At 45.0% G+C, this 12,557-nt stretch overlaps 1 protein-coding gene across 10 annotated transcripts in view; it reads left to right on the plus strand.

The window, feature by feature from the left end:
- Positions 1 to 12,557, plus strand: part of COL26A1 (collagen type XXVI alpha 1 chain) — a 181,560-nt gene that overhangs the window by 30,327 nt on the left and 138,676 nt on the right. For 7 of the 10 annotated variants that reach the window (XM_074595064.1, XM_074595063.1, XM_074595056.1 and 4 more), the window contains one exon: positions 7,260 to 7,363. In XM_074595064.1, the coding sequence (XP_074451165.1) occupies positions 7,260 to 7,363 (104 nt within the window). The remainder of the gene's footprint in view (positions 1 to 7,259; positions 7,364 to 12,557) is intronic. The other 3 variants (XM_074595065.1, XM_074595057.1, XM_074595062.1) reach the window with 1 other exon arrangement.

Raw genomic sequence — 12,557 nt, forward strand, 5'->3', positions numbered from 1 at the left:
GGTTTTCTGGAAGTCTAGCTTCTGGTGATGTCAGGCTTACTCCAGGCCTGGTAGTGGCTAGAAATGTTCATGCTCTCTATATCCCTGTGGTTGTTCAGGTAATATAAATGTATCTGTTTTTCTTTTGCCAAAAAGACAAACTTAAAGATCTTCTGGCGCTCTCCTGCTCTTCTCTATTGAGATTTTCTGGTGCCTGAATTTGAAGGGGGGGTACAGCCAGATTCATATGGTGTTACACTTGACTGTAAGCAGTGCAAAATGTTAGTAAGACACTGGCATTATTTTGGCTTTATAGTATTTCTCCCAGCTGCAACTTGAAACAAACTGTTTTCATCTCCTTGTTTATAGGGAGTCAACCATATCTGGGAGAGCTTTCATTCTGCCAGCACCCGTTATCAGGCTGCTCACTAGCAAAAGGGATGCCAGCCAAAAAAAAAAGGCATCTCTCAACCTTGTGGTGACAGCTGAGAGGGGCTCTCTGTTAGAGAGGCTCTGCGTACAAGCAGACATCAGTGTGGCCAGACAAGGATTTAATCCATTTCCTGTCTCCCATTCATTCGTGTTATGTTTCTTTCCCTTATTGCACAAACTGCAGCTCGGGGTCGAGCCTTTGACAGAGGAGAATCTGTGAGATCCCCAGCCTTGCAGCTTCAGTTGTGTGATGTCCTTGCTGTCTCTTCACTTGCTCTTGGGAAGCTGGCAGCTGTACTTCTTTTGCAAGAGTGTCGTCATCTTGGCTGGGATGGGATGAGCTGCTCTGTTCTTGCCCTCCACCCCAGACTCTTTATTTAGCTTGGGTGCTGAGTTGCTTTGGAGTAGTCTTGGCTGGAGACTTTCCCTCAGCAGATCTATTCTTGAACTCTCTCCACTTGTGTAGCGAAGGCTTCAACTTCTGCGCACCATAGGATATGCCTTTGCTTCGTCACGCTACGAAGTGAACAGGCAACTTTCCAGCAGTCTGACTGAAGCTCCTAGTGTACTATAAAAATCACATGCCATTTATCTGTCTGAAGGAAGGGATGAAGTGTCTAGCTTGGTGTTTCAATGGCAACCTAATCTTTGGTTCTCTGCTGCCTTGATGGTTGCACCCAGCTCCCAGTAAACCCAGACATCTGAATTGTAACCCTTCTCCTGAGCAATTGTTTTGCTGCAGCAGCTGCAGGCCAATGCACGATCCTACCATGCTTAGGACACTAAGCTCCTTGAGGCTCACAAGAAAGGTGGTCTCATAGGCCAGGTGAGGATTTAAGACCTGTATTCAATTGCTGGAGCTCTTATGACTTCCTGTGCCTTTGGTCAAGTGATGCCACCTCACCTATAAGACGAGAACAGTACTACTTTTGTCTTACTGTGTTTCATGACTTTAAGAATAGGACAGCTTCTTGCTATATGCTAATTGGCCTAATTTTGATTAGAGTATTTGTGTATGACTGTTGTGGTCAGTAAATCAGTATCTCGAGAGGTAAATGAATGTGGTGAACAGCCTGGCACATCATGCACTGTTACAGTCTTCAAAAGACAAATGTTTTCTGCTGCAAATTGTTGTTGCTGTGAAAATCCCTGTCTCATCTCTGGAACCATGCTGCTTTAGATTGGGGCAGGATATTCTGACTCATCTCCTACTTGTTTCATCCTAGAAAAAGGAATGTTCCCAGCAAGGTCATGTGAGTTTTTAATCCTGCTATTTTTTGCTGTACTCAGTGCTCACATAACTGTTTCACTCTAGCCTCTGAGCATCCTGTCTCTGCAGCACTTCCTGGCTTCAGAGAACCTGGAGGTTCCCCTGGAAATCCATAGCTTCCTTGTACGGGGATGGGCTCACCTGGTCTCTGTACATTAGCATGAGCCATTGAACCCCCAAACATGAAGTTACTCATCTGTCACTTCAAACATCACTCAAAGGTGAGAGAGATGGAAGGGGAGAGCATTCTTGCAACACATCAGAACTGGGCTGTGATGCCCTTTCCAACTGATAGTCATTGCACCATTTTTTTCCTTTCAGTATTCTTGCTGGTTTGGCTTATCACAAATGCTTTGTGCTTTTGATGACGTTTTTAACGTAAGCAGGTTACAGATCTTGCATGGATCATTCTTGCTGTTTGGTGTTTTTGAATGTTGCATTTTCTTTTTTGTTTGCATTTAAACTGAGCACATTTCTGCTCCCAGAGGGATTTTACAAGCTAGTTTGCAGAATAACAAAGAAGGAATTCTGCGGGCTCATCCATTTTGGTCTTCTCTGCTTTTGAAGACTCTATTGCTACAGGGTCAGTAAGAGAAGTTGGGGATCTCCCAAGAGATTGGCCCGTAGCTGATGTTTCTCCTCATTTGCAGAAGCAGTAATGCCACAGGGAAATCCTTCTCTCTCTCTTTCTTTCCAGTCAATTGAATAATAAATCCCAGAGCTTATTCCAGTACATTAGGGTTGCTATTTGAAGTCCTGTTACACACAAACTGTTTTTTGTGTTTAATTCCCTTATTTTTCTCCAAGATATAGTCATATTCTTGCAAAAAGATGCCTGCTCTCCCATCCACATACGGGATATAAATGTGTGATAAACAGTGACCCAGGGAAAAGGACAGATAGGGGCTCAGGGTGTGTAAGGGATTAGAGCTGTAGCACAAAGGTGTGCCCTCAGGTTTGGGAACAATGTGGATGGCTGTGCTTTCAGAAGGGGACCTGTGTGCTGCTGGCTGGGCACAGGCGGAGGGCCATCTGCTTTGTAGATTGTGCATAGGTGCAGGTGTCCTCAGGCTGCTAATTGAAGGCCTTTTGATCTTGCCCAGACATGCTGTCTGGGCACTCTTCCCCCTTGCTGGTAGGGAAGTGTAGTGCCGCTCTGTGATAGAGATCTAATTGTTAATAAAGACAGGAGCTGATGATTACTCTAGTGGTGTAGAAACATCTTTCTCTGTGTCCTTTGTCTTTTTTGGGGGGGACTGAGAGTCTGTAAAGTATTGCTCTGTACAACTGGGGATGGGGCGTGCATAAGTTTCTGTTTTCTGACTTTTAGGCTCTTTAAGTTGTGCAAACCAGACATGCTCAGAGTAAAACAGAGTCCTCTTCCTCCTCTTTGGCAGACAGGACACGTACAATGGCCTCCAACACTCCTGCAGCTGCAGGTTTTGTTTTTTGTCCAGTGTCTACAGGAGCACATTTGAAACTCCTCTGGTTACGTTCTTCCCTAGAGAACTACTGACTTTATGCTTGGGAAGCTGGAAGAGCTGAGGCTCCAGGGAAAAAAAGGAGCACGGGTCTGATTCACAGAGTGATGGTCTCTGCCGTGCTTGTGAGTGCAAACATGATGACAAAGATACTCCTTGTCCTTGCGTCAGCTGTGGCACTGGTTTGAGGTGATATTATCCTGTCTGTATTCCATAGAGAAGCTACCTGGTGTAATTAGTGTCTGGTAGGCTTTAAAATATGATGGTCTGTCCGGAGGCGGGGGGTGGGGGTGTTGAGAACCAAATATGTTCTTGATAGCTTCTCTGAGAAATAGAGTCCCTGGGTACAACCACAGGATATTCTTTTCTATGTTGATACTTGCCTAGCTCTTTCCAACCTTCCTTCTTTCCAGGGCAGATAAGTACTTCAAGATTTGGTTACTTAACTTGACGTATTTGAAGTCTGATTTCAGAACACCCTGATTTTCTATAGGGAATTTTAGATTCTTGGCATGCCTGTAAATCAGGCCATGGGCACCAAAAATTAGAGGAACTACCACGAGCTTTGTTTTGATCTTCTTTTAATGTAAAGGTAGCACTTATTTATAATAAGATGGATTGTCCCTGTTCAAAAGACAATATGCCAGTTATGGCATATTATGGATATATGTTATGGATTTCATAAAGGGGGGGGAAGGTATTTCCTGTTTGTGACAGTCTGTCCTGCTTGGGTCATGGCAGAGATCATGCCTTTCTCTTTGACCTGACTTTTGAGGCTCTGATCCAAGAATGTGATGCTCTTTCCATTTCTTGTGTCATGTCTGGCTGTTGTGTTCAGTGATACTTCCTTGAGAGCAAGGGGAACATATCCTTGTGTGCTGAGGCGTGAGACTTGTTGGCTGCTATCCCTCAGCCTCTCCAGTATTTCTACCTTCAAATCAGTTAATCAGTTATCTTGTGCTCCCTCACCAAATTACCACTTTCTGGGCAGTCACTTTGAGACACACAAGCAAGAGACTCTTTCTCAAATGATGGCTGAATGCAGATGAGTTCCTGTAGCTTGTCTCACACTGATCAGGCAGTCTCCAAGGCCAGGTGGGTGTTTGATCTGATCTAGTAACAGCAGTGGCCACTAGTTGAGTTCTTTCTGGGTTCTTCCCTCAGTGTTCCTCCACTCCCTAGGACCTTGCTGTGAGCTTCAGCAAACATGTTGGTAGATGATACCTGTCTCTTGCAGGTATCTGCCACTGCAGAGTGGCAGGCCCTGGGAGCTTGCTTCTCTGTGAAGTGCCTGGAAGCCTTTGGCTGAAGGAGACTGTGTGTGCTGAGCGCATCCTTTGGCTGTCTGGGAAGCAAAGAGGTGCAGGTTGTAGCTCATCCTAACCTCTTCTTACTGTGGTTTTGCAGATTTCTATGACAGTGTTTGTGGCTTGGGTGACATCCAAGGGAAAGGCTTTCTTATTCTGCTACCAATCCCTTCTGCCTGTTGTGTTTTCCACATATTTTCATTCTGAGGCTTCTGATCTTTAACAGGTATCTTCTTTTCTTCTCCTCTTCCCATGGTTTCTTCTCTCCTTCGGTTGCAATGCTTCAGGTATCAGACAGTGGTGATGCTTTGCTAAAGGAGTTTTCTTTGTTCCCCTCCTGGAATAGCAGTCAGAAATCTGTGTGATGTGATATGTAACAGGAGACCTTGGTGCCATGTCATATGATTGAGGAAAAATGATACTATGAAAAACAGAGCAACTTTAGAGCAAACTGGAGCTAGCAAGCTGGGACCACTTTGCATGCCTGACTGCACAAGCTGAACGGAGCTGCAAAAATCAGGACTCTTCCAGGAAATTCAGGGTGGGTGGTAGGCTGTGACAGCCGAGCTCCACGTTTGTCATGCCCTGAGAAGTCCTTGCTTGTTTGAGGATTAAACTATAGCTACTTCCCCGACAAAGAACTGCTGCCAAGATTCCAGTCTGGCTCAAGCCACTCTCCACACTTCATAATGAAGTTTGAGAGAGCTTTAACATCTTGGTGTTGGCAGAAACATGGTTTTAAAATCACGGTGTGGTTGGAGACTAGCTGGCTCTGGACACTGGTAACAGGGCTGGAGACTTTCATCTCAAGGTCAAATCCAGCTGTGGTGTTAGTGACAAAGTCATGAACTTCTGACTGATGGTTTGGGGCTTATGTGTGGAAAGATGTCTTGAGTCCAATGCCAGGACTGGGAGTCGGGAGGCTTGGGTTCAGTTCCTGAACTTTGCCAGAGCCGTTCTGAGGGACCCTCAGCAAGACACTTAAAGTCTTCATGCCTTAGGTCTCTTGGTGAAAAAGCACTGAAGGTCTACCTATATCAACGTGGTGCCAAGTCCTCACACTCGCTCATGACTCCAAACTCCGGAATACCATTGGATGCAGAAGCGCAAAGAACTAGGTGGGATGAGCTGGCTCTGTCCAGCCTTTATTAGACAAGTGCCTGGAGCGCAGTTGTCAGCATTAGCAGTAACTGGCGTGCTTTTTGGCAACTCGGAGGGTGAGGACGTAATGTTCTCAGGAGGCAGTGTTGCTCTCCCACTGCTTGGCGATGCTGTTCGAAGCGCAGGCAGCCACGTGCTCAGGAGGAAGCTTGTGCGGCCCTTCTCTCCGGTGGCTATAGGAGAAGTTGGTTTCTGTGTTTGGCAGCTGGCATAAATAATCAGCAACAGTTTACTGAGAAATTAGTTTCCCAAAGACTGCGTTAACCACAACTGAGCTGCTGCCTTCTTTCCAAGGCATACATGGGCAGCCTCTCCTGGCAAGCCTTTGTTACTACTCTTCAGAGTAACTATAGAGTAACTGCAGTGTCACTGCAGTGCTGGCCTGGATGTACACCTGTGCCTGCTACCCCTTGGAGGGGTTTTGGATGAGGTTCATGCAATTTCTACCTCCCTTCTGGCCTTGTTCCTGGCTGGACCCAGGGCAGTGCTGCAAGCGGAGCAGGCTGGGGCAGTGCTCCGTCTCCTGGTGGCTCTCGGCACTGCCAGAGGAGGCTCTTCCCCAGAGGTGCTCAGGGCTTGTGTCTGCCTGGCCTTGAGAGAGAAGCATAAAGCTGCAGCCTGCAACACTGTAATCCCAAAGCTTCAGCCTCTCCCTGTGCGTGCCAAATTCCTTTGGCTGTTAAATCAGGGTAGGAATTTTGAGGGGAGCTTGTGGAGTACAACTTCTGTGTTTGCTTTTAGCTTCGTGAATAGCAGCAGTGACTTGTCTGGCTGTCTACTGGGAAAACTCTGATTTGCCAGCTTTGACGGGCTGCTGTTTTAAAGGAAAAACTGGCATTTATGCAACTATTTTGTGTTGACTTTAGAATCACTGGTGCCTTGGGTAGGTCTGCTTGTGTCTGCAGGTAGCCCTCTAGTTTCCAAGGGGGTATGGCAGAACTTGTGCTTGAATTGGGAGCCTGGGGATGCTGTGCGCTGTACACAGAGCTAACAATGTGTCCTGCAGAACCTCGGCTGTGGTGAGGAAGAGTGTAACCCTATTTCAGATGGGGAAATCCGAGGCGTGAGGCAGATAGCTGGAAAATGGCTCCATGTAGCCAGTGCTACAGAGCACTGATGTAGTGTTGTGTCATGATGATCTTTGTCACGCTGATGTGTTGATACACCCCGGACCTGACTGGTGGCGGTGGGAGAAGGGAAGAGAACGGAGGGATTTATGCAATTTTTGAGAGTAATGTTTTGGAAACTCTGTTAGTGCTGAGAGAGGAAAGGCTAATGCCAGCCTTCATTCAATGTCAGAGAAATCCAGGTGGAGGTAGAGTGAGAGAAACAAGACTACTTAGTTCTGTTACTTGCAATGACTTTGTAGCAATGAGACCTCCACAAAGCATACAGGTGTTATTTGGGGGAGAGGTTTGGGAAAGAGTATGAGGGTTTAAGGAGAAAAATAAGGGTTGTTGAATTGGATTCACACGGTGGTAAACCCTTGCTGTTATTTTGTCTGTCTCCTTTTTCTGCAGCTGGGGGTGGCTGGGTGCTCTGGAGATGGATCCAGGCAGGAAGATATTCTATGAATTAGTAGCAACACTGCTAGGTAAGTGCATTCTACTGACTTCTTGTTTGTGTTAGTTACAGGACTCTCATCAGGCCCACGTACAAAATGTCCTACCGAACTGTGACCACGCTGGAATGGAGGTGCTGTCCTGGCTTCACGGGGAGCAACTGTGAGGAGGGTAAGTTATCCAGCAATACACCTGTCCTTAGAGAGCAACAGGGGGATGTGTGGATGGACTGGCTGTGTTGAGTTGGGTTTTGTTCCTTAATTTGCTCTACACTTCTCAAACACAGGAAAAAATCACCTTTATCTTGACTCCCCATCACTATCTGAATGCTCACACACAAGATCTGACAAGTGGTCTTGGAAAATAGACCAGACTGAATGGCTGCAAAGAAGCCTGAACAAGGAAGGGGAAAGAAATGAGGAAATAGTTACTCGGGGATGACCTGTTCATGGGTGTGCTTGTGCTTGGCAGAGTCCTTGCAGAGTACTTCAGAAAATGCGCTTTCTCCTCATCCCACTGCCATCACCATCAGTTGCTGTAGCTGATGAAAGCTGGTCCCTGGATGGCTGCTTGTAACAGTTGTGCCTGTAAGGTCTGGATACAAATAATAGCTGTGTTCCCAGAGGGCTTTGAATTAAATTAGGCACCTTTGGTTTCCCTTCCCACCCACCCCTGACTTACTGGTGCAACATTCAGGTTGCATAGTGCATGTGAAAACAGTTCTGGGTTTGGCATCTGGTCTTTCATGGAGGAAAACACAGAGCTCTTTGCAGAGCTGGAAGAAACGGAAGTCTTTCTTTTCCTTTTCTTATCATGATGAACAAAAAGGACACATTTTGCATTTTCCTTCCTGATGTTTTCTGCTTCAACTGTTGCTTCTGGGACGTTGAAGTTAGTGCTTCTCCATCGAGTTTCAGGTTTAGGCACTAAGGCATCTGCTGAATCTGTGTCATGAGTGTTCATGGCTTATGAACAGGAGAGAAACTAAGCCTTGAGTTTTCTGTTCATTTGCATCAGGTCACACAGCCTGCCTCTGCTGGCTGGTGAAGGGTCATTGGGGGTGTTTGGGGTGTCCAACATCTCTAAGACTCTGCTGTTTTCTAGCCGCACCTTGTTTTCTTTGTGCTGTGATCTCTTGGTGCTAATCACACAATTAATGAAAATCTCTAACTAGGAAGTTGTCTCGTTACAGTCACAAAGAATGATGGTTGCAGACAGCAGCTCCCTTCAGGCTGCTAAGGAAACAATAGTTTCCCAGAAGCTCAAGAAAAGTCTTAAAAAGTGGCAAAGTTACCGTAAATTGCAGTCTGCAGGACAGAACTTTGCATTTTAGCATGCTGCTAAAAGAAGTGAGCCTGGGAAAGAAAAGTTGCTGAGTGCAGCTTGGATTCTTACCTGTCACTGCAGGGGAGAGGGATGCTAAGGACTGTGGCAGAAACTGTTATTTCTAAAGTAGCTGTAGCTCAGGCTGGCCAAGGATCTGACCAGGGACCCAAGAAGCCTGGGTGTGGAGCCCGTTTGTGCCTGTAGGTTTGGACAGGTGTGAATAATTACAGCTTAGTGGTGCTGCTGGTGTAAAGGAGAGAATCCAGCTCCCTCCTGCAGTGCCAGATCTGTCTCACCAGAGTTCAGTAGAAATAAAAAGCCAACATAAGCTTGTAGGGAAAGTCAGCAGCGATCTCACAGGAACAGGTCTGTGGAACGAGGTGACAATTTTATGCAGCCAGTTTTCAAGGTGGAACTGTTCTTTTGGGCTTGGATATGGTCTGTGGAGTGTGAGCAGAAAGCCAGTAGCAAGCCCTCACTTTCATGTGTGAGATTCTTTTTACCTTTTTTTTTTTTTTCCCTCCCTAAAACATCTGGCACTACTGATAGTCCTATATTCTTGAAAGAAAGAGGAAAAAAAAAAAAGACACCTCTCTCTAGTAGAGCAGGGTTGTGCCACTGAATTTCTAGCAGCAGCACTGAAACTAGTGTGTGCGCAGCAGCTCAAGCTGTCTGGAGGCATCAATTTTGAAATTGAAGTATTTACTTGCTCCTTATGTTAATCCGTAATGTTAGTGTCACTCGGAATTCTAAGTAAAAGAGGCTGTAAGGAGTTCTTTAGGGCTTTTTGGCAACCTGATATACAGCCTTTTGTACTCTTTCCTTTCTGCACTCCCTCCTACTACAAACACAGCTCCTCTGAGAGGGTAGGATGCTTACATCTGTGTGGGTCCTTTCTGGAAACAGCAGACAAAAGAAAACAGAAAACTAAACTCAAACAAAACAAAAACAGTGCAATTATGAAGCCACAGCAAATTAGCAGGGTAGAACTTCAAAATGCTTTCATCTATTTTTGGTATTAGTTATATTTCACCTCAATATTTCATTTCACTTGTATGTGCAGCTGGTGCTTTTGAAGTTGATGTGAGGTAGGTATGATTGAAGGCAGATTGGATCCGCACTATTTTTAACTTGCCTCCTTGCTGTGTTGCAAATGCTCTAATTCTCTGACAGTCACTATTGTTCTCCACTGTCAGCAGAATGGCAACTACAGTGGCTCTGAACTTCTGCTTCAAGATGTCTCCTGTTTCTAGAGACTGAAGGAAAAAGTTTTTTTTCCCAACAGGCCCTGGATAGTAAAGGTTGCATTTCCATGAGTAGGACAGGCTAAGCCAGGAGATAATGGTTTGATCAAGCACATAGAGCACTTCTGAGAGTTGTGTGTGGATGGGCACAGCAGCAGGGTCCCTTCTTCAGACTGATAGTGTTTTTTATATCTTCAGGCTTGAGAGATCCTATCTATTGATTGCTGCTTTAATCCCGAGAGAGCAGGGCTAATTCTTGTTCCTATTTTGTGCTGTTCTGGAACAGTGTCTTTAGGGGAGCCATTGTAGCCTATCTGGAGGATGGATTATTTTTACTAGCTGTCCTTTTATAAGGCCTTCCTTGCCTTTTTAAAACTTGTTTTATTTCTTCTAGGATTTTATGGGGGAAGGAAAGATGGCGGGAGGGTGAACCAGGGAAACCAAGTTAAAGAACTTGCAATCATTCAAAGGCTGCAGTGCATCTATTTCCGACATACATACTTCTACGTTATCTCCCAAATGGCAGGCCAACTTTTCTTTTGTAAAGAAAACAGTCCAGCATGGATCTCTAGCCCCAAAATATGGTAAACTCCTGGTGGTTTGCTGTAACACACCTCCAATGAGAAAGCTCCCCTTTCACAGTTAACATGCTGTGCACTGATAGAGCAAGCTGTTAAATGCAATTTGAGTATTACAAAATGTCTTGACCCTTAGCTAATAAGTTTAGCTTGAGAAAGTAACCACTTAACTGTCACCAGCTGGCAGGCACCTACATCAATGCTGAATGCTGCACATTGTTTAGATTTAAATTATCTTGGGGAATTTAACTCTTGTGTTGTAGTTGATAAAGAGCAGCATCATCTGGAGGAAGCCCAGCTCTAAGAGCGGGTGGAGATTTTGCTACTCAGTGGGCTATTAATTTACTGAGCTGGGGATGGCTGCATCCAATCTGTTTCCTTTTTCTAAGCTGACACTGCTTGGGGCTTTGTGGCTTTCCCCTCACCCAAAGGTATGTCAATGTTTGAAAGGTCTCTACTTTTTTTCTTTTGCTTTTGTGTAGAACTGTGACCAGCTAGCTGACTAGACAGTTAAAAATCACCAGTTGTACCAGGGCTTCCTGAAGGGTTTTTTCCAGCTTTCTTGGATGGAGGAAGAGGCTTGATGCAAACAAGTCTGGCAAATTTAACTGTCAGTACATGCTAATTTTTATTTTTCAGGTTCAGGATTTTTTTGTTTTGTTTAAACTGGAGCCCAAGCCTAGGACAGGAAATGAATCCACTGAGCCACCCAGTCTGCTGACTGCTGATATAAAGAACATATGGACGAGGGCAGTGCAGAGGTGAAGTGGTTTAGCTATTGCAATCATGCATCAAGCTGATTGATTTGAATCCAAGATGATGCTGACACTTCAACTCAGCCTTTTTTCTATATGGCTGAAAGTTCAAATCCAAGTGCAATCTCTTGGGAGAGGAAAAGTGTCCCCAGCAAGTTCAGGGGCTCAGCACTGCCCTAGAGCTCTCCAGCTAGGCAAGGTCTTATTTCACTTTACAAATCTAACATAGATTTCTTTCTTGTTTGTTTGTATTGCTTGGATTTGGGACAGTAGCCAGTATCGTATTTACCCCAGAAGCAGATTGATGCTAGACAGCTTAGCTGTTTGGGCAAGAAGCAGCTCCAAGAGTAACCTCGGCACCTCTAAAGTGATACCACTGTGGTTCCAAGCTTGCTTTTTTCTTTCCATAAGAATACAAGTAGGATAGGAAACTTGAGCAGCCTTGTTCAAGTAATGGCTTAATCTGAGAACTTCCTTTCTTCCCTGTCGTTCCCTCCCCCCCCCCCCCGCCCCTCTTCTTATTTCAGTTCTCAGAATATTTTTATCTACTTCTAATAACTATTGCTTGCATCTTGTCATCCTGATATTTTTCAAACCTCTTAGATTTCCATGTGTTTACAGATTTCAAAGCAGCATAAGAAAATAAGGGCTTTCCTTGGTATGACAGAGTGCAAAAGCCCTTTCCTTTTCTACTGGTGGTTCACAAAGTTTCTTCGTCTCAGGAGGAGATGCAGAATAATACCACCAGGAAAGTCTTAAACTAGCAAATACAATTATGATACGATATCTGATGAGGCCATGAGAACGAACATGAAAACTAGAGACCTGAAAGTTTGAAAGTCCATTGAAGTGCTCTAGAAGGAAGGGTATTCAAAGTGGTGTTGATGGGACCTCACTTCTCCAGGTCTTGGTTTGCTCCCCTGTGAACCGTAAAACGTAGAACTGTCAATCTGTGGGAAAATACACTGTGAAGGTTACGGAGTAACATTTTCCATAATATCACAGTAGTTCTTTTCAGGACTAAAGCTTGTGTGTTTTTTCCTTTTGTCAAGTACTTCAGTTCCTTCTTGTTTTTTGCTCTTCCTCGTAGCCACTGTTTGGAAGCAAGGGAGTTAAGGCTGTGTCTCACATATAGCAAGTAGCAGACCTCTTTCCTGCTACTGAGCATTTTTCATCTTGCCCTTAAAAACCGAGAAAATGTAAGAGAAGGCCGCAGGGGTTAAGAGAGGCATTGCACTATCTGTTCATGTTGCTGCTAAACCCTAGTACAGTGATGTTTTCCCACTTCATCAGAGTCCAACTCCTACCATAATCAAAGCGAAAGCTTGTGTTTGAACAGTGAAACTCTCCCAGAGGTGGCTATATCTCGGTGCTCTCTGGTTAGCAGGGCAGTTTTATGCTGCAAATGTGTTGCAGACTGAGGTACCTTCCTTTCAAGTTTGGATCTAGCACAGATCCTTGC

The sequence above is a fragment of the Larus michahellis genome, chromosome 7 (genome assembly GCF_964199755.1).
Source record: "Larus michahellis chromosome 7, bLarMic1.1, whole genome shotgun sequence".
Lineage (NCBI taxonomy): Eukaryota > Metazoa > Chordata > Aves > Charadriiformes > Laridae > Larus > Larus michahellis.